This window comes from Cherax quadricarinatus, chromosome 11, assembly GCF_038502225.1.
Source record: "Cherax quadricarinatus isolate ZL_2023a chromosome 11, ASM3850222v1, whole genome shotgun sequence".
NCBI classification, from domain to species: Eukaryota; Metazoa; Arthropoda; class Malacostraca; order Decapoda; family Parastacidae; genus Cherax; species Cherax quadricarinatus.
Window position 1 is genome coordinate 21,030,968 of NC_091302.1, and position 20,986 is coordinate 21,051,953.

The window sequence follows — 20,986 nt, forward strand, 5'->3', positions numbered from 1 at the left end:
AGGAGGGAGGAGGAGGAAGGAGGAGGAGGGAGGAGGAGGAGGGAGGGAGGAGGAGGAGGGAGGAGGAGGGAGGGAGGAGGAGGAGGGAGGAGGAGGAGGGAGGAGGGAGGAGGGAGGAGGAGGGGGGAGGAGGGAGGAGGAGGAGGGAGGAGGAGGAGGGAGTAGGGAGGTGGAGGAGGGAGGAGTAGGAGGGAGGTGGAGGAGGGAGGAAGAGGAGGAGGAGGAGGAGGAGGAGGAGAAGAGGAGGAGGAGGAGGGAGGAGGAGGAGGAGGAGGGAGGAGGAGGAGGAGGACGAGGAGGAAGAGGATGAGGAGGAGGAGGAGGAGGAGGAGGAGGAGGAGGATGAGGAGGACGAGGAGGAGGAGGAGGAGGAGGAGGAGGAGGACGAGGAGGACAAGGACAAGGAGGAGGAGGAGGAGGAGGAGGATGAGGAGGAGGATGAGGAGGAGGAGGAGGAGGAGGAGGAGGAGGAGGAGGAGGAGGAGGTAGCGGCAGTAGTAGTAGTAGTAGTGGGGAATTAAGGAGGAGGAGCCAGTCAAATACAAAGAAAGGGGAGCACTGCAAGGGAGCTAGGTGCCCACAGAGGGAGAGCAAGAACACAGAGGTGGGGGGAGGGGAAGTAATGAAATAAATAATGAAGAAACAGAAACACAAGACAGAAGAAAGAAAGACAACCCAGAAGAGAAAAGAAAAAGGGAAAGGGGAAGAGGGTGAAGAAGAAAAAAGGAGGAATCAGGTTAAGTCACGGGTGTTCTGAAGTTTGGAGCATTTTACAATGTAGTGGGAGAGGAAGGCATCTACAGAGATGAAGCCAGGACTAAGATTCATACAAGGAAAGTTGTGTATTAGGGAGGATTCAACCAGATGGCAACTGTTGAAGTTGGAAGTAGAGAAGACAGTTTTAGCAGAAGACCAGTCAATAGGATGGCTGTGATCTCTGAAGTGACAGAATAGAGCATTACTAGTGTCGACAAGCCTAACGCTATTTTTGTGCTCCCTAAGTCTGTCAGAAAGAGATCGACCAGTTTCTCCAAAGTATTGAAGAGGACAGGAGGAGCAAGAAATAGAGTAGACACCAGGAACACCTGTAGAGGGAGGAGAGGTACGAACGAGATTAGTGCGAAGGGTGTTAGTCTGGTGGAAAGTAAGCTTGATGTCTAAGGGATGGAGAGAATTGTTGAGATTAGAAAGACTGGAAATGTAGGAAAGGCAGAGGACAGAAGAGTTCCCAGGAGTAGAGAGTTTGGGAGAGAATAAATTATGTTTAGCACGTGAGAGGGCAGTCTATGAAATGGGAAGGGTAGCCAAGATAGGAAAACAAATTATAAAGAGTGGAAACTTTTGCTGGAAGGAACTGAGGATCACAGATGCGGAGGGCATGGGGAATGAGGGAGATAAGAACACTTTTCTTGACAGGGGAAACATGATAAGAAAAGTAGTGAATGTACATGCCACTGTGCATAGGTTTGCGGTAAACAGAAAAGGAAAAACCTGTATCTGAGCGGTGGACATGGACATCAAGGAAAGGAAGCAAGGAATTAGATTCCCATTCAGCTTTAAACTTAATGGAAGGGGCAAGATTATTATGAGCTTCAAGAAAAGGTTGGAAGAGACTGGAATCATGAGGCCACAAAGCAAAGACGTCATCCACATAGCGGAGCCAGAGTGAAGGGCGCACATCGATGGTAGGAAGAAGAACAGTCTCAAAGTATTCCATGTAAAGATTAGCAAGGACAGGAGAGAGAGGAGAGCCCATAGCGACACCAAAGGTTTGAGAAGTATAAATACAGTAACAGATGGCAATGAGGGTCATGCAATGCCTGGGGAATGGCAGGTAATCAAGTTTGCTCCAAGGAACTGCATGGCAGCTCCAGTTCCATTCATCAAGAGCACCTCACTGGCATCAAGGCACCATACTAAAAGGTCACAGTCTCCTGGCAAAGCAACACTCCTACAGGTTTCTTGCTTCATTACTGGGGTATACATCCAGCATGTTACAGTATACTGTGCATTCAACACACCTAATGGCATGTCTTCACCACTGTAATACGTACTTGTGTAGTACAGTAGTCCCCCATATCCGCTGAGGATACTTTCCAACACTTACCGTGGATACCAGAAACCGTGGATAATAGTGAACTCTACATATAAGTCACTTTTCATTTACATTCATACCTATGATAAAAAAGTTTAATTCATAAATTACACACAATAAGTGGAGAATTAGCACTTTTTTACTGGTGGGAAGCACCTCACGGCTTCTCCTAGGGTTTGAAGAACTGCCACCATTTCTACTACTGTGCTTTGTGGTCATTATTAAGCAAAATTAAGACTTATTTTCAGGCCAGGTTAAACCGTGGAAACCGAATCCATGGATACAGGGGTTCTACTGTATATAGATTCCCTAATACCACTATAGTAAGGCTCCCTAGTCATGCTGATGTCACATGACTTCCTCCCCCCATGCAGGTTACAGTGACTCTTACTGCCATGCTAGCTGAACAGACCCACAAAGGCAGACAGGCTGGGCTCCTCCACAACTTCAATAATAACTCCTCCACAACAGACTACAGTGTTTTCCTACAACCATCACTACATCTGAACCCCACTATTACAGAACTGGCAATTCAGAGTATAACAGTTCTAGGCCCCCACTACTGTAGTAATTGTTCAGTAATCAGGTGAGAGCCGGCTCCTCAGCCAAGGTGACGTCACACTGCCTGCCTAGCTGACTGCCTAGCTGACTGCCTGTCTGCCTGCCTGTCTAGCTGGCTGCCTGCCTGTATGCCTACCTGGCTGCCTGCCTGCCTGGCTACATGGCTGAGTAGCAGACTCTTGCTTATTCTGGTCCAGTTCACTCCTGTTCTGAATGGCTCTTTGCTCTGACTTATCATTACATGTACTATTAACTTAATATTGCACATAGTGGTAAAGGAATGTGTAAAGAAAAAACTAACCCTTGTGTGTTTGCCTAGCCCTTATTTTGTGTGGTTGCTGGCTGTACAAGTGACTGTAGTTATGGCCAGGTATAACAAGCCTTGAACTGCTTCGTGTATTGATAATAACCATCATTATTATAACATTAGAAATACTACCATAATTGCATATAATATCAAATTTAACAAATACAGTACCAAAACCAGTTAGGCTGGATCCAAGGAAATGGAGGGCAGCTCCATTTCCTAGAATCAAGAGCCCTTAAAATTAATGCTTAACCAGCACACATCAGTAGCTATGTCTTGGAGTACTTGTGGACAGCATTAATGAATGTGGACACATGTTGAGGCTCCATGTCTGGGTACATCCCATGTCCAAGGTTGGCTATGTAACGATCAACACCAAACTTACTCAACATTTCCTTCACTGCTTTATCAATGTATTCCTGAAAACAGAAATATTATTATTATTATTATTATTATTATTATTATTATTATTATTATTATTATTCTATTATTATTAGTAATATTTTTAACACTGGCTGTCTCTCAGTGAGGCAGGGTGACCCAAAACAGAAACACTTTCACCATCATTCACACTAGTACTGTCTTGCAAGAGGCATGCAGATATGACAGTTCAGATGCCCCTCCAAATGGCAAATACTCCTAGCTCTCCTTTAGAGTGTAGGCACTGTACTTCCCACCTCAAGAACTCAAGTTCAGCTAACCAGTTTCCCTGAATCCCTTTACAAAATGTTACCTTGCTCACACTCCAGCATCTTGTCAAGTCTCAAAAACTATTTGCCTCCACTCTCTTCTAACATTCACACATGCCTGCTGGCTGTCCAAGCCCCTTGCACACAAAACCTGCTTTACCTCCTCCCTCCATCCTTTCCTAGGATGACCCCTACCTCACCTTCCCTCCACTACAGATTTATACACCCTCCAAGTGAAGAGCTCTGCTCCACAGCACAGTACTTGCCCCCATCCTGTTCCTCATCCTCATACAGTGGACCCCCGCATAACGATCACCTCCGAATGCGACCAATTATGTAAGTATTTATGTAAGTTCGTTTGTACGTGTATGTTTGGGGGTCTGAAATGGACTAATCTACTTCACAATATTCCTTATGGGAACAAATTCGGCCAGTACTGGCACCTGAACATACTTCTGGAGTGAAAAAAATATCGTTAACCGGGGGTCCACTGTATTAGACATAGACAGAGATGTAACCCACAGCACCGTATCATCCTTTGCAAATGATACTATGATCTGCATGCTGTCATCTATTGAGGACACGGTTAACCTCCGAGAAGATATAAACAAAGTTTTCCAGTGAGCAACGGAAAACAATATGATGTTCAATGAGGACAAATTCCAACTAGTCCGTTATGGAAAACTGGAGGGAATAATAACTAGAACAGAGTATACTACAAACTCTGGTCATACAAAAGAGTGGAAAAATAATGTAAGGGACCTGGGAGTAGTAATGTCTGAGGATCTCACTTTCAAGGATCACAACTGTGCTACGATCACAAGCGCAGAGAAAATGATAGGATGGATAATGAGAATGTTCAAAACGAGGGACACCAAGCCAATGATGATCCTTTTCAAATCACTTGTTCTCTCTAGGCTGGAATACTGATGTGCATTAACATCTCCGTTCAAAGCAGGTGAAATTGCAGATCTAGAGAGTGTACAGAAAACCTTTACTGCACGTGTAAGTTCTGTCAAGCACCTTAACTACTGGGAATGCTTGGAAGCACTTGACTTGTACTCGTTGGAATGCAGGAGAGAGAGAGATATATCATAATCTACACTTGGAAAATCCTGGAAGGAATGGTCCCAAATCTGCACACAGAAATCACTCCCTACGAAAGTAAAAGACTGGGCAAGCGATGCAAAATACCCCAATTAAAAGTAGGGGCGCCACTGGTACATTAAGAGAAAACACTATAAGTGTCTGGGGCCCAAGACTATTCAACAGCCTCCCACTAAGCATAAGGGGAATTACCAATAAACCCCTGGCTGCCTTCAAGAGAGAGCTGGACAGATACCTAAGTCAGTGCCGGGTCAGCCGGGCTGTGGTTCGTACGTTGGACTGCATGCGGCCAGCAGTAACAGCCTGGTTGATCAGTCCCTGATCCACCTGGAGGCCTGGTCATGAACTGGGCCACAGGGCCGTTGATCCCCGGAATAACCTCCAGGTAGACTCCAGGTAAGTCATCTTATTTTGCTCCATCCTCTCTAAATGTCCAAGCCACTTCAACAATCCCTCCTCAACTCTCTGTATAATACTTTTAGTAACCCTCACCTCCTCCTAATTTCCAAACTATGGATTCTCTGCATAATATTCACACAGCACATTGCCCTCAAACACAACATCTCTACTGCCCCCAGCCTCCTCCTTGTTGCAACATTCACCACCCATGCTTCACACATGTGGATGTTAAAGAGGTACTGTATTTGTTTCTTGTACTGTGGCAATGTATTCTGTTGCAGCCTTCTAAGAACTATGTTTTTATAGCATTACCTAATATAATAATCCATTCTCTTGAATGCACTGTAACTCATCCAATTACCATATGAACTGTTACTGCACTACAGATCATTGATTTGATGTGATTAGATCTGATTAATAAATTGTACAACTACATATAATAAATTGATCATTTTGTTACATTATTCATTGTAATGTTACAAAACTGTAGAACTATAATGATTCAAAATTGAAATGTTCAAATTTCATTGTTTAAAATACTCAATTGTACTTGATATTGTAAATTGTTTACTGTAACTGTTACCATTAAATCTATTATAGCTTAGATAATCTTAAGTTAATTTTAAGCCTGCCCATAATGCTCTGCATACAAGGGGCTTTTGACATGTACACCCAACTACTATAATACTTTATACAACCATGTATCATGGCCTAATAAACTTTTATTATTATTATTCAGTCATTCAGTAAGTCAGTCAAGTCATTCAGTAAGTCTGTCAAATCAGTAAGTCATTCAGTCAAGTTAGTAAATCATTCAGTAAGTCATTCAGTCAAGTCAGTAAGTCATTCAGTCAGTCAGACAAGTCAGTAACTCATTCAGTCAAGTCATGTAGTCAGTCAAGTCATTCAGTCAAGTCAGTAAGCCAGTCAAGTCATTCAGTCAAATCAGTAAGTCATTCATCAAGTCAGTCAGACAGTCATTCAGTTAGTCAGTCAGTCATCAAGTCAGTCAATCACACAAACTCATGTTTACTTCATGTTCACAAAGTGAGCTTCATTACGGCCACAAGTTATCTCGTCTAATATCTCTGTTTTCTTCATTAATTCTAAGACTTCAATGCTTATACCTTTTCTTGCCACTTTCAGCAACACTGGTATGCCTACTGTGTGTCATTATTGCTTGGCAGATACAGATATGGTAGATCAAAACACAATTCACAAACATAGCTAGCTTGTAGCAGAGAAGAGGGACTGAACATGTATGAAGTGCGAATGTTGGGATGGTGGTGTCGGGGGGTGGCAGGGGTTGGCAGGAGGTCTCCCCCACTGATCCACAACAAGGCGGCTGCTTGAGGAAAAGGGAATTTTTTTCCCCTCCCACAAACTGAACTGTGTTAAATTAATTTTACGAAGTGTTGTATAAAATTGTACCGCAATTCTTCAGTCGTGCTATACCCAAATCATGCCAAATAAACTCGTCTTAAATGGCGGTCTACTGTAGTATGCATAATAATTGAAGGCATGAATGTTTTATATATTAAGTAACTTTAAACTTTTGAATATCAGGGTCATGTGTTATTTAGGATCCAGTTGAATAATTATTGTTGTCATGACAAGTCTGAGGTGATCAGTCATCACAGATGCCCGTGCACTTATACCTGCGGTGGGTAAGAACAGATTCGAGAGTAGTAGAGAGAGAATAACAATGTCTGAGGAACATAACATATTTTTGAGAGCATTCTCATTTTTTGGGGGAAGATTTTTAAAAATATGCTGGTGTGTATTAAATTTTAGTTTGCTGTCAAAGTGTATATCCAGAAATTTCCCTTCATCTTGTCTTTCAATGCACGCATTATTTATCTTTATGTTCAATGAAATATTTTTACTTTGTTCCCACACAATATATTCAATGTTTTGTCTACACAGTGTGAGCTCTTTGTTGTTATCCAGGTGACTATGTCTACCAGCTTGTCATTAACTGTATCGTTAAAGACAGTGGGATCTGCAGTTAAGATGACAAGTGTTGTCATCTGCAAACAGACTTGGTTAAAGCTCCTGAGAGGTATTAGGAAGATCACTGATGTAGATGATGAACAATAGAGGGCCTAGGACACTCCCTTTATTGACATCATTAATGGTCCTATGCTGGTATTTATCGAGGTAAGACTTCACGTATGTTAGTGCATTACCTCTGATTGCATGGTGTTGTAATTTGAGCAATAGGATGTTGTGGTCTACTGTGTTAAAGGCTCTGTTCAGATCATTAAAAAAACTTGCATTCATTATATTCCAGGGATAAATAAAATGAATGAAGAATTTTAATTATTGCATTATTCGTATTCTTGCCTTGTCTGAAGCCAAACTGGTAATTTGTTAGGATACTGTGTTTGGTTATGAATTCACATACACTTATATGCTCATGAATTTTTGAAAAATGTTATATAAAATGAGTAGGTTTGAAACTGACCTGAAATCATTAACATGTGTAAGGAAAGTTTGGTTACTATTGATTTACTGAACAACATTGCAAAAGACAGTGATAGAACATGAGCAGCTTTCTTATATAACAGTGGTGGCACATCAGCTTTGTAATTTATTACTGAAGTGACCAATACAGAATTAGTCAGGGACAGGTAGAGAACTGGGATTGCTAAGAGTGAGATATTCACTAACCTAGGCTTGGGAATTTGGGATTTTGCTGGCTAGATTTGATTCTATGGTCGAGAAGAAGTCATTCAATTTACTCATAAAGGTATAAAACTATAAAAGCATAAAAAATATATATGCATAAAAACATGTAAAAATAAAAACTAGGGTTGATTTTTGTACTAATAATTTTACGTAACATTTTGAAAGAGGATAAGAGTATTCAGAGTAAAACAAAAGTAAGTTTAGTAGATGTGGGTTAGATTAACACCTTCCACTACATGCTGGTGGAAACTATCAAGATAGTAAAGTTTAAATTTTGCATAGATTAAGATAATACGTAAAACTAAGGTAGAATTTGCACCAAGTTTCATGGTACCAACAAACTGAGTAGAGCACATAGCACTGTACATAGACTTTAGTGGGTAAGAATTGTGAACTAGTGTCTCAGACAGACCTGTGACATAGAGAAACTCAGTTACTGCAAATTGATATTTCATATGAGTGACCTGTGGCTGATGTCTTGACTTACCACCTGTACATAACACTGGTAGATTTTTTCTTATTTTCTCAGTGGGTTTTTCTTAGTCTAAATAAAACATTCTATATAAATGTGAGACATTTACAAAGACATTTCCTTCTATTTTCAGGGATGAAGAAATTAGGTCTTTTCTCTTCCAGCAAAAATGTAATCTCAGTATTACAGTTAATTTTCCATCCAGCTTGCCTAAAAAAGTGTTTCTTTAATATCATTGTTTTCTATATTAACCCTTAAACGGTCCAAAGAGATCGACGTTCAAATTCGTAGTGCTACAAAAGTAGATCTACTTTTTTTTACATATTTTCAAATACATGTATAACAAAAAAAAAATGTAGATAAAAGTTTTTTTTACACATTTTCAAATGTAAAACAAAAAAGATGATCTACATTTTTTTACATACTTTCAGATGGTGAAAAAACGTATATACAGTGGACCCCCGCATAGCGAACTTAATCCGTGCAAGAGGGCTGGTCGTTATGCGAAATGTTCGCTATGCGAATTAATTTTCCCCATAAGAAATAATGGAAATAAAATTAATCCGTGCAAGACACCCAAAAGTATGAAAAAAAATTTTTTTTACCACAAAAAAATGTTAATTTTAGTACACACAAACTGAAAAAGGCATGCACAATTACATGACACTTACTTTTATTGAAGATCTGGTGATGATTGATGGGATGGGAGGAGGGGAGAGAGAGTGTTAGTGTTTAGAAGGGGAATCCCCTTCCATTAGGACTTGAGGTGTCGAGTCCTTTTCCGGGGTTACTTCCCTTCTTCTTTTAATGCCACTAGGACCAGCTTGAGAGTCACTGGACCTCTGTCGCACAACAAATCTGTCCATAGAGCTCTGTACCTCCCGTTCCTTTACGATTTGTCTAAAATGGGCCACAACATTGTCATTGAAATAGTCACCAGCACGGCTTGCAACAGCTGTGTCAGGGTGATTTTCATCCATAAAGGTTTGCAGTTCAACCCACTGTGCACACATTTCCTTAATTTTTGAAGTAGGCACAATGGATTCCACAACTGGCATAGGCTTCTCAGGGTTAGCCCCAAACCCTTCAAAATCTTTCTTAATTTCCATACTAATTCTCACCCTTTTTACCACAGGGTTGGCACTAGAAGCTTTCTTGGGGCCCATGGTCACTTATTTTCCAGAAACAGCACCGAAAACACTGTAATAATACGAAATATTCCGAGTGTATGCTTGAATGTTACCGCGGAGGCTGGCTGGTAAACAATGGGACGGGCGGCACATGTGAGGCTGGCTGAGGCCGCACATTGGACGCGTCTCGGACGAAGGTCGCTGAGCGGGTTTTTGTCCACTATGCGGGGCAAAATTTTAGCGAACAAAGCGTTCGCTATGCGGATTGTTCGCTATGCAAGGCGTTCGCTATGCGGGGGTCCACTGTATACGTTTGGACCATTTAAGGGTTAACCCATAGCCTGTCTTTAATGAGATGCAGGTCAATCCAAGAGAAGACCCTGGGTTAATGTTTTGTGGTGGATGAAGACCAGCATCCCAGGTAGTAGGCTGGTAGACAGTAACCACCCAGGGAGATACTACCCTTCTGCCAAGTGGGTGTAAAATGAAAGCCTGTAATTATTTTACATTATGGTAGCATTAATGGTGTCTTTTTTCTGTCTCCTAAACATGCAAGATTTCAGGTATGTCTTGCTACTTCTTCTTACATTTAGGTCACACTACACATGCATGTACAAGCATATATATACACACACCCTTCTGGGTTTTCTTCTATTTTTCTTACTAGTTCTTGTTCTTGTTTATTTCCACTTTTCTCCAAGGGGAAGCAGAGCAGAATTCTTCCACCATAAGCCATGTGTGTCGTAAGAGGCGACTAAAATGCCAATATGAAGGGGCTAGTGACCCCTCCCCCCAGGAGAAGGGTGGGATATGGCTGATGCATTGAAAGAAAGAACAGCATAAGATAACTGCTGTTCTATTGAGTCTGCTTGATTATGAAGGAAGTCAGAAGTGTATATGAGTGTGAGGTTTCCATTCCTGATATGTCATCTATCTTAGAATTTCTAGACGTTATTAGTTCAGAAGGCTTATTGACAGTGGATTATACTTCTAAATGATTATCATTTGCTGTATGGCTTGAGTAGATTTGAGGTTACAGTAGGCTTATTTGATGGTTTGTTGATCAAGCATTAAGGTGGTTATTTACTTTGCTTACTCTCTGAAGATTTCTGTCAATCTTGAATACTCTGTAGTGACTTCATCATGGCTAGCCTCAAGGCTAACCTGAAAACTAGCCTCAAGGCTAACCTGAAAACTACCCTCAAGGCTAGCCAAGAGGGGACATGAGTGAAATTTCCATCACCTGGATTCATCTGAGGTCTTCAAGTTGATTCTGATGCAAGCTCTTCTCTGGCTTCATTTTCTGCCCATGAAAACAATGAGTCAGGTGTAAGATGGTATAATAAGAGGAAGCTAGGAAGCTTGGTCTTTGTCAGGCAGTGTGGCTGACATAAGGTGATAGCTACTAGGCACACTCCTCTTGTTTGACTAATTACCCAGTTTGGTAGGTTTCCACAGCTATTTTGTACAAACATTAACTCTTTCTGCAAGGTCATTACAGTGGCCTTGGTATTAACCCTTTGAGGGTCGACAGGCCCTCTCTGAAACTCGTTCTCAGGGTCTGCCAAATTTCAAAAAAAAAAAAATTATTTTTTTCTTATGAAAAAATAGAGTTTTTTTTCTAAACATTATAGGATAAACAAAAAAAAATTATCATCAATACTTACGGAGATATGGATGCATGAAGTTTGCAGAAAATGAACTGCGTATGGCAACAGCGGCGACTGCCACTCACCCGGTAAACTTTAGTTTACTTGTATTTGAAGGTTTGTTGTTTTTTCACTATTTTATTTTTTCACATAACTTATGTGGCCTGTGAGACCAAAGTAAGGTGCAATGTACATATATACACTCGTTGTATACAACACAATAAGCACACAAACATAATTATCAATATATTGTTTACAAAACTTGTTTACAAAAACAAACAATACAAAACATTGTTTATTATTATTGTTCTATAATATATATACCAATATACAGTCACTGAACATATTCCTATTAGTTCTGCAGCTTGTGGAACTCTGAAACATGGTGCCATACACAATGGTGTTTTATCTTTCTCCCTCATTCTATCTCTTTCAATCTGTCTCTCTCTTTCTATCTGTCTGTCTATCTCTGTCTCACAGGTACACATAAATACAAGTATACATAGTATAAATTACCTAGGATAACCCAAGAAATCCAGACAAAGTGCTATACTCTGCTTGAAGATGTGAGTAAAAGTGATGACACAGTCTTGTGGCTCTCTGAGACAGAGAGCTAGACGGATAGACAGATAGACAGGGAGCTTGACAGACAGACAAATAGACAGACAGAAATGTTAGTGTACCAGTACCAGTGTACTAGTGTTCCACCCTCCTCCTCCTCTTCTTCCTCTTCCCCCTACTCTTCCTCATACTCTTCCTCTTCCTCCTCTTCCTCTTCCTCCTACTCTTCCTCTTCCTCCTCCTCCTCTTCCTCCTCCTCCTCTTCTTCCTCTTCCTCCTACTCTTCCTCCTCCTCTTCCTCCTCCTCTTCTTCCTCTTCCTCCTCTTCCCCCTAATCTTCCTCCTACTATTCCTCTTCCTCCTCCTCTTCCTCTTATTCCTCTTCCTCCTACTCTTCCTCTTCCTCCTCCTCCTCTTCCTCCTCCTCATCTTCTTCCTCTTCCCCCTACTCTTCCTCCTTCTCCTTCTCCTCCTCCTCCATAGTGTAAATTACCAGGAGTCGGCAGCTGTCAAAATGAGATATTGTCTCATTACTCACTCCCCCTCCAGCCTGTCAAAACAATGGAGTCGGATGCTGCTTCCCTTCCTCCATTCTATCTAATTATCTTTCTCCCTCATTCTATCTGTCTGTTTATCTCTGTCTCACAGGTACACATAAATACAAGTATACATAGTATAAATTACCTAGGATAACCCAAGAAACCCAGACAAAGTGCTATACTCTGCTTGAAGATGTGAGTAAAAGTGATGACGCAGTCTTGTGGCTCTCTGAGACAGAGAGCTAGACGGATAGACAGGGAGCTTGACAGACAGGCAAATAGACAGACAGAAATGTTAGTATAACAGCAAAAACAAAGGGAGGGCGATGTTTATCTCATCTTTTGGTATCAGCTCTACCCTCATTTACCCTCATCAAACATCAGCACTTATCAGATGTTATCTCCCCTTATCTTGTTACTGTCATGGGTGAACATTTATTATTACATATTATTATTATTATTATTACCTATTATTATTATTATGTATTATTATGTATTATTGTTATCATTACGTATTCTTCTTCTTCCTCCTCCTCCTCTTCTTCCTCCTCCTCGTCCTCCTCTTCTTCTTCCTCCTCCTCCTCCTCCTCCTCTTCTTCTTCCTCCTCCTCCTCTTCCTCCTCCTCCTCCTCCTCCTCCTCTGCCTCCTCCTCCTCTTGCCTCCTCCTCCTCTTGCCTCCTCCTCCTCTGCCTCCTCCTCCTCTGCCTCCTCCTCCTCCATTCTTGGAACAAGTTTGAAGAGCTTGTAGTTCATAATCACTATCACTATCATCACCAATGCTCACATCTGAGTCTGGGATTTTGGAAAATAGGAGTTTCCTCTTTGATTCGGGTACAACTGAACGTGAACAAGACGGCCCAGCACCAGAGGTGGAAGGCTGTGGGTTGTCTGGGTTTTCCTCACTATTACCCATATTATGGTCATTAGTTTCGGTCAAAACCTCACCAGAACCTTGAAACTCATCTTCACTGTCACTTCCATCTGTATTAGAACTGTCACTGGGGAACAAAAGTGTCCCAATTCGCCGAGGAGTGAGGAACTTCTTACCGCAGGGCACGGTGGAAATTGTGTACTATGATGGCATTCCCACAATGCACCACTGGGTCCCAGATTTTTTTCGTACTGCGCACACCCACCACACAGACCCATTCTCTCACATCTAGGCTTATCAGCCTTTTCCTGCGAGTTTTGAGGCCGCTAGAATTTATGCGTACTAGTACGTCAAAAACCCCTACGCGTAAAACGTACTAGTACGACCAAAACCCTCAAAGGGTTAATAAAGGGGATATAAATAAGGTCTTGAGGATATCTTTCTAAGAGAGAACCAGGAATAATACATTCAAATTAGATAAGTTTAGATTTAGAAAGGATATAGGAAAGTACTGGTTTGGAAATAGGGTAGTTGATGAGTGGAACAGTCTGTCAAGTAGGGTTACTGAAGCTAGGACCTTGGGTAGTTTCAAATTTAGGATGGATAAATACATGAGTAAGAGGGGTTGGATTTGAGTGGGACTTGCAAGTGAGTAAATAGACTTGTCAAAGCTTATTGCTTGAGTAGCATTTATTCTGTTAGTGGGTTGGATTTGTGAAGGACCTGCCTAGCATGGGCCAACAGGTCTACTGCAGTGTTCCTCCTTTCATATGTTCTTATTCCCTCTATACACTATAAAATTAAAGAGAAAATCTGTGGTGCTTGCTGCCGTCGCCGCTGCAACCAGACACTGTACTCACATCATGTATTACTGTACTCTTACACTTCACTTTTTTTATATATACACACAGTTATTCATAACTCTTTGTGTTTTTAAATTAGCATCATGAACCTTGAAGCATTTATGACATATAATGATACCCCTGTCATGAGCCTTGAAGCATAATATGATATATAATGATACCTGTGTAATGAACCTTGAAGTATTTATGACATACAGTGGTACCTTGATATCTGAACTTAATCTGTTCCAGGAGGCTATTCGAATATGAGCTGTATGATTATTGAATCAATTTTTCTCATAAGAAATATAATGTAAATTGGATTAATCCATTCCAAACCCCCAAAAATTACCAATTATAAAACATTTAAAGTGAAGATACTGCTTATTTAAACCTATATAATAATATTTTTTTTTCAACAAACCAGCCGTATCCCACCAAGGCAGGGTGGCCCAAAAAGAAAAACGAAAGTTTCTCTTTTTAAATTTAGTAATTTATACGGGAGAAGGGGTTACTAGCCCCTTGCTTCTGGCATTTTAGTCGCCTCTTACAACACGCATAGCTTACGGAGGAAGAATTCTGTTCCACTTCCCCATGGAGATAAGAGGAAATAAACAAGAACAAGAACTAGAAAGAAAATAGAAGAAAACCCAGAGGGGTGTGTATATATATATATATATGCTTGTACATGTATGTGTAGTGTGACCTAAGTGTAAGTAGAAGTAGCAAGACGTACCTGAAATCTTGCATGTTTATGAGACAGAAAAAAGGACACCAGCAATCCTACCATCATGTAAAACAATTACAGGTTTTCATTTTACACTCACTTGGCAGGACGGTAGTACCTCCCTGGGCGGCTGCTGTCTACCAACCTACTACCTTTAATATAATAATATATGCATGCATAAAATCATACACGAAAACTATAAAAACAATAAATACCTGGAGTTTACCTGGAGAGCGTTTCGGGGGTCAACGCCCCCGCGGCCCGGTCTGTGACCAGGCCTCCTGGTGGATCAGCGCCTGATCAACCAGGCTGTTGCTGCTGGCTGCACGCAAACCAACGTACGAGCCACAGCCCGGCTGATCAGGAACTGACTTTAGGTGCTTGTCCAGTGCCAGCTTGAAGACTGCCAGGGGTCTGTTGGTAATCCCCCTTATGTGTGCTGGGAGGCAGTTGAACAGTCTCGGGCCCCTGACACTTATTGTATGGTCTCTTAACGTGCTAGTGACACCCCTGCTTTTCATTGGGGGGATGGTGCATCGTCTGCCAAGTCTTTTGCTTTCGTAGTGAGTGATTTTCGTGTGCAAGTTCGGTACTAGTCCCTCTAGGATTTTCCAGGTGTATATAATCATGTATCTCTCCCTCCTGCGTTCCAGGGAATACAGGTTTAGAAACCTCAAGCGCTCCCAGTAATTGAGGTGTTTTATCTCCGTTATGCGCGCCGTGAAAGTTCTCTGTGCATTTTCTAGGTCAGCAATTTCACCTGCCTTGAAAGGTGCTGTTAGAGTGCAGCAATATTCCAGCCTAGATAGAACAAGTGACCTGAAGAGTGTCATCATGGGCTTGGCCTCCCTAGTTTTGAAGGTTCTCATTATCCATCCTGTCATTTTTCTAGCAGATGCGATTGATACAATGTTATGGTCCTTGAAGGTGAGATCCTCCGACATAATCACTCCCAGGTCTTTGACGTTGGTGTTTCGCTCTATTTTGTGGCCAGAATTTGTTTTGTACTCTGATGAAGATTTAATTTCCTCATGTTTACCATATCTGAGTAATTGAAATTTCTCATCGTTGAACTTCATATTGTTTTCTGCAGCCCACTGAAAGATTTGGTTGATGTCCGCCTGGAGCCTTGCAGTGTCTGCAATGGAAGACACTGTCATGCAGATTCGGGTGTCATCTGCAAAGGAAGACACGGTGCTGTGGCTGACATCCTTGTCTATGTCGGATATGAGGATGAGGAACAAGATGGGAGCTAGTACTGTGCCTTGTGGAACAGAGCTTTTCACCGTAGCTGCCTCGGACTTTACTCTGTTGACGACTACTCTCTGTGTTCTGTTAGTGAGGAAATTATAGATCCATCGACCGACTTTTCCTGTTATTCCTTTAGCGCGCATTTTGTGCGCTATTACGCCATGGTCACACTTGTCGAAGGCTTTTGCAAAGTCTGTATATATTACATCTGCATTCTTTTTGTCTTCTAGTGCATTTAGGACCTTGTCGTAGTGATCCAGTAGTTGAGACAGACAGGAGCAACCTGTTCTAAACCCATGTTGCCCTGGGTTGTGCAACTGATGGGTTTCTAGATGGGTGGTGATCTTGCTTCTTAGGACCCTTTCAAAGATTTTTATGATATGGGATGTTAGTGCTATTGGTCTGTAGTTCTTTGCTGTTGCTTTACTGCCCCCTTTGTGGAGTGGGGCTATGTCTGTTGTTTTTAGTAACTGAGGGACGACCCCCGTGTCCATGCTCCCTCTCCATAGGATGGAAAAGGCTCGTGATAGGGGCATCTTGCAGTTCTTGATGAACACGGAGTTCCATGAGTCTGGCCCTGGGGCAGAGTGCATGGGCATGTCATTTATCGCCTGTTCGAAGTCATTTGGTGTCAGGATAACATCGGATAGGCTTGTGTTAATCAAATTTTGTGGCTCTCTCATAAAAAATTCATTTTGATCTTCGACTCTCAGTCTGGTTAGCGGCTTGCTAAAAACTGAGTCATATTGGGACTTGAGTAGCTCACTCATTTCCTTGCTGTCATCTGTGTAGGACCCATCTTGTTTAAGTAGGGGCCCAATACTGGACGTTGTTCTCGATTTTGATTTGGCATAGGAGAAGAAATACTTTGGGTTTCTTTCGATTTCATTTATGGCTTTTAGTTCTTCCCGCGATTCCTGACTCCTAAAGGATTCTTTTAGCTTAAGTTCGATGCTTGCTATTTCTCTGACCAGTGTCTCCCTGCGCATTTCAGATATATTGACCTCTTTTAGCCGCTCTGTTATTCTTTTCCGTCGCCTGTAAAGGGAGCGCCTGTCTCTTTCTATTTTACATCTACTCCTCCTTTATCTTAGAGGAATAAGCCTTGTGCATACATCGAGTGCCACCGAGTTAATCTGTTCTAGGCATAAGTTTGGGTCTGTGTTGCTTAGTATATCTTCCCAGCTTATATCGGTTAGGACTTGGTTTACTTGGTCCCACTTTATGTTTTTGTTATTGAAGTTGAATTTGGTGAATGCTCCCTCGTGACTAGTCTCATTTTGTCGGTCTGGGGCTCCACGCATACATGTCTGAACCTCAATTATGTTGTGATCTGAGTATATTGTTTTTGATATGGTGACATTTCTTATCAGATCATCATTGTTAGTGAAGATGAGGTCCAGTGTATTCTCCAGTCTAGTAGGCTCTATTATTTGCTGGTTTAAATTGAATTTTGTGCAGAGATTTAACCCTTTGAGGGTTTTCGTCGTACTAGTACGTCTTACGTGTAGGGGTTTTTGACGTACTAGTACTCATAAATTCTAGCGGCCTCAAATCTAGTGGGAGGAAGCTGGTAGGCCTTCATATGAAAGAATGGGTCTATGTGGTCAGTGTGCACAGTCTAAAAAAAATCCTGCAGCACACAGTGCATAATGAGAAAAAAAAAACTTTGACCATTTTTTTTTAATAAATCAGCGACTTTGCAGTGTATTTTCGTATGGTATTTATTGTTGTATTCTAGTTTTCTTGGTCTCATTTTATAGAATGGAAGACATATTACAGAAATTGAGATGATTTTGACTGGTTTTACAAAGAAAAGTGCCTTGAAATTGAGCTCAAAGTAGCAGAAATGTTCGATTTTTACCAAACTTCAAAAGTAAACAAATTGTGCCAAGCGTGCAATACACGTCAACTGGTGAGTCTAATATTCTTTCACAAGTGCACCAATAATATTTATACCATTTCTTACACTAATGCAGTAGTCTGCATAACAGTAAATCTTCTATTTTTTGTGAGAATAAAAATTCAAAGTGGAAAGCAAAAGAATATAAGAGGGGCCTTGAGACGTGACTAATGACCAGAGGAAATGTCATTTTAGTGCCAGGAATGTCTTTCTTGTTTATTCTGGACCCTATTCGGAAATTGGCATCTTTTGAAATTTGTGTGAAATTGGCAAAATTGCTATATTCTGACCACTGTATTGGATAGTTGAATTTCATAAATGAGTGGTTTCTTGCACCCATTCGATAGAAAAAATGGAGTTCTAGCGAAATATTCATGTTTTTTGTCGACTAGTACGTGAAACTGGCCGAAAATGGGGCTCAAAGTGGGCAAAATCGCCGATGCGTAAACATCGCCGAGACCGTTAATTTTGCGAGAGCATAATTCCGTAAGTTTTCTATCAAATTTCAAACTTTTGGTGTCTTTATGATCGGGAAAAGATTCTCTATCTTTTCATAAGAGAAAATAATTTTTTTTTTTTTTTAAATTTGGCCGACCCTGAGAACGAGTTTCGGAGAGGGCCTGTCGACCCTCAAAGGGTTAAAAGCTCGTGTGAGTGTGAGTTTTCATCAGAGCTGCCTCCTGGTGTTATTACTGCAACAATATTATTTGCTATATTCCTCCATTTTAGGTGCCTTAAGTTGAAGTCCCCCAGGAGCAAGATGTTGGGTGCAGGAGCTGGAAGATTTTCCAGACAGTGGTCAATTTTTAACAGCTGTTCCTGGAATTGCTGGGATGTTGCATCCGGAGGCTTGTAGACTACCACAATGACTAGGTTTTGGTTCTCGACCTTTACTGCTAAAACTTCCACTACATCATTTGAGGCATTAAGCAGTTCTGTGCAAACAAGTGACTCTGCAATGTACAGGCCAACCCCCCCCTTTTGCCTGTTCACTCTGTCACATCTGTATAGGTTGTAACCTGGGATCCATATTTCATTGTCCAAGTGATCCTTTATGTGGGTCTCAGTGAAAGCCGCGAACATTGCCTTTGCCTCTGCAAGCAGTCCACGGATGAAAGGTATTTTGTTGTGTTCGCATCGCTATTGGGCCGTGCGGACGTGCTGCGCAGTAGCTCCTGATTGAGTTGGCATTTGCGCAGTGTTGACGTGTACTTGGCTCTGTGAAGACCTGTTTGCGCGCTCTCTAGAATTGAAGCAAGATGCCCTCCATCGAGCAACTTTACCAACAGCTTAAGGAAGAATTGAGGTTGGCGAATTTGGAAATTAGGCGATTGACCGAGGAAAACAAGAAGATTCGTAGTCCTCCTGTTTTGAGTCCTCAGGTCAAGAAGGGAAACTGGTCAGTGGCTGGACAGCAGGGAAAGAAGTTGACGATTAAGAAGACGAATGGAAAGGTAGAAACGATGAAGAAGAAAGAGACTGCCGTGGAAACTGTTGTGGAAACATCCAATACATTCTCAGTGCTACCCGACGAATGTGAGTTGACTACTGGGAACGACACGACGAAAGACATTAAGGAAGGTAAGAATATTGTTGTTGTTGGGGATAGCCAAGTTAGGTATATGGATAGGGCGTTCTGCTTGAAGGACAGGAGTAGGAGACAGAGAGTTTGCTTTCCTGGGGCTGGGATGGAGGATATTGTTAGCCGTCTGGATGACATCATGAGAGGTAATGGGAGCAATCCTATTATCTGTCTCAGTGCTGGAGGCAACGATGTTGGCAGACGTAGGAGTGAGGACCTGATTAGCAGGTATAGGTCAGCAATAGAAATAATTAGAAGTAAGGGTGGGAACCCTCTCATATGTGGTATTTTGCCAAGGAGGGGAGTTGGAAGTGAATGGTTGTCCAGGGCAATTGGTGTCAATTGCTGGCTGGACAAATACTGTAAGGAAAATGCGGTAACATTCATTGACAACTGGGACCTCTTCTATGGCAGAAATGACATGTATGCTAGGGATGGGGTTCACTTATCTAGGTGTGGGGTGGAAGCACTGGCAACTGCAGTGGAGGGAGCAGTTAGGACTTTAAACTAGGAATAGTTAGTGGTATGGGTTTTGGCAGGAAAACAGTGAAGTCCCAGTGTAGTAATATTACGAGTTCTAGGGAAACTAGTAATAATAAGAACGAGATAGATATTGAAAAGCCAGGGACCTTGGGTGATAAGGACAGTAATAGGTTTAGTAGGAAAATAGAAATGAGCAGGAAGGGTAAAGAGAAAGGAGAGTCTTTCAATGTTTATTATGCTAATTGCCGTAGTGCTAGGAATAAGATGGACGAGTTGAGATTAGTTGCTAGTGTAGGTAACATTGATGTATTTGCCTTAACTGAGACGTGGTTTAATTCAAAAAGTCGGGACATGCCTGCGGAATGTCATATTCAGGGTTTTAAATTGTTCCAAGAAGATAGAAGTATTGGGAGGGGGGGTGGGGTGGCATTGTATGTCCGAGATCGCTTGAACTGTTGCATAAAAACGGGTATTAAGTCTGAAGTAACACATACAGAGTCTGTTTGGATAGAATTTTCAGAGGGGCATGAAAAACTGATTTTAGGAGTGATATACCGTCCCCCTAACTTAGATAGGGACCAAGGGAAACTACTATGGGAGGAAATTGTTAAGGCCACAAGGCACGATAATGTAGTAATTCTAGGAGACTTTAACTTTAGTCATGTTGATTGGAATTTCTTGACTGGGAATTTAGAATCGTACGACTTCTTAGAAGTATTTCAGGATTGTTTTTTGAAGCAGTTTGTGACAGAACCTACAAGGGGAAATAACCTGCTTGACTTAGTTATGGCAAACAATGAATCCCTTGTTAATAATTTAGAAATTTCAGAGGAACTGGGTGCTAGCGACCACAAGTCAATTACATTTAGCATTGAATGGAAGTACGATAGTAGCGATAACTCAGTAACAGTCCCAGATTTTCGCTTAGCAGATTACGATGGGCTTAGAGAACACTTATCATCTGTTGACTGGGGTAACGAAGAGAGCTATCAATATGACAGTTTTCTGAACACTATACATGCTGCTCAAAGAGCGTTTATCCCATATAAAGAAATTAGATCAAATAGAAATGACCCAAAATGGATGAATAATAGGCTCAAATATCTACTAGGGCATAAGAAAGGAA

General features: G+C 41.5%; 1 protein-coding gene across 2 annotated transcripts in view; it reads right to left on the bottom strand.

Moving 5' to 3' along the window:
- Positions 1 to 407: 407 nt before the first annotated feature.
- Urod (uroporphyrinogen decarboxylase) overlaps positions 408 to 20,986 on the bottom strand; it is a 291,316-nt gene continuing 270,737 nt past the window's right edge. For both annotated transcript variants that reach the window (XM_070083962.1, XM_070083961.1), the window contains one exon: positions 408 to 3,382. In XM_070083962.1, the coding sequence (XP_069940063.1) occupies positions 3,233 to 3,382 (150 nt within the window). In that variant the 3' untranslated portion in view covers positions 408 to 3,232. The remainder of the gene's footprint in view (positions 3,383 to 20,986) is intronic.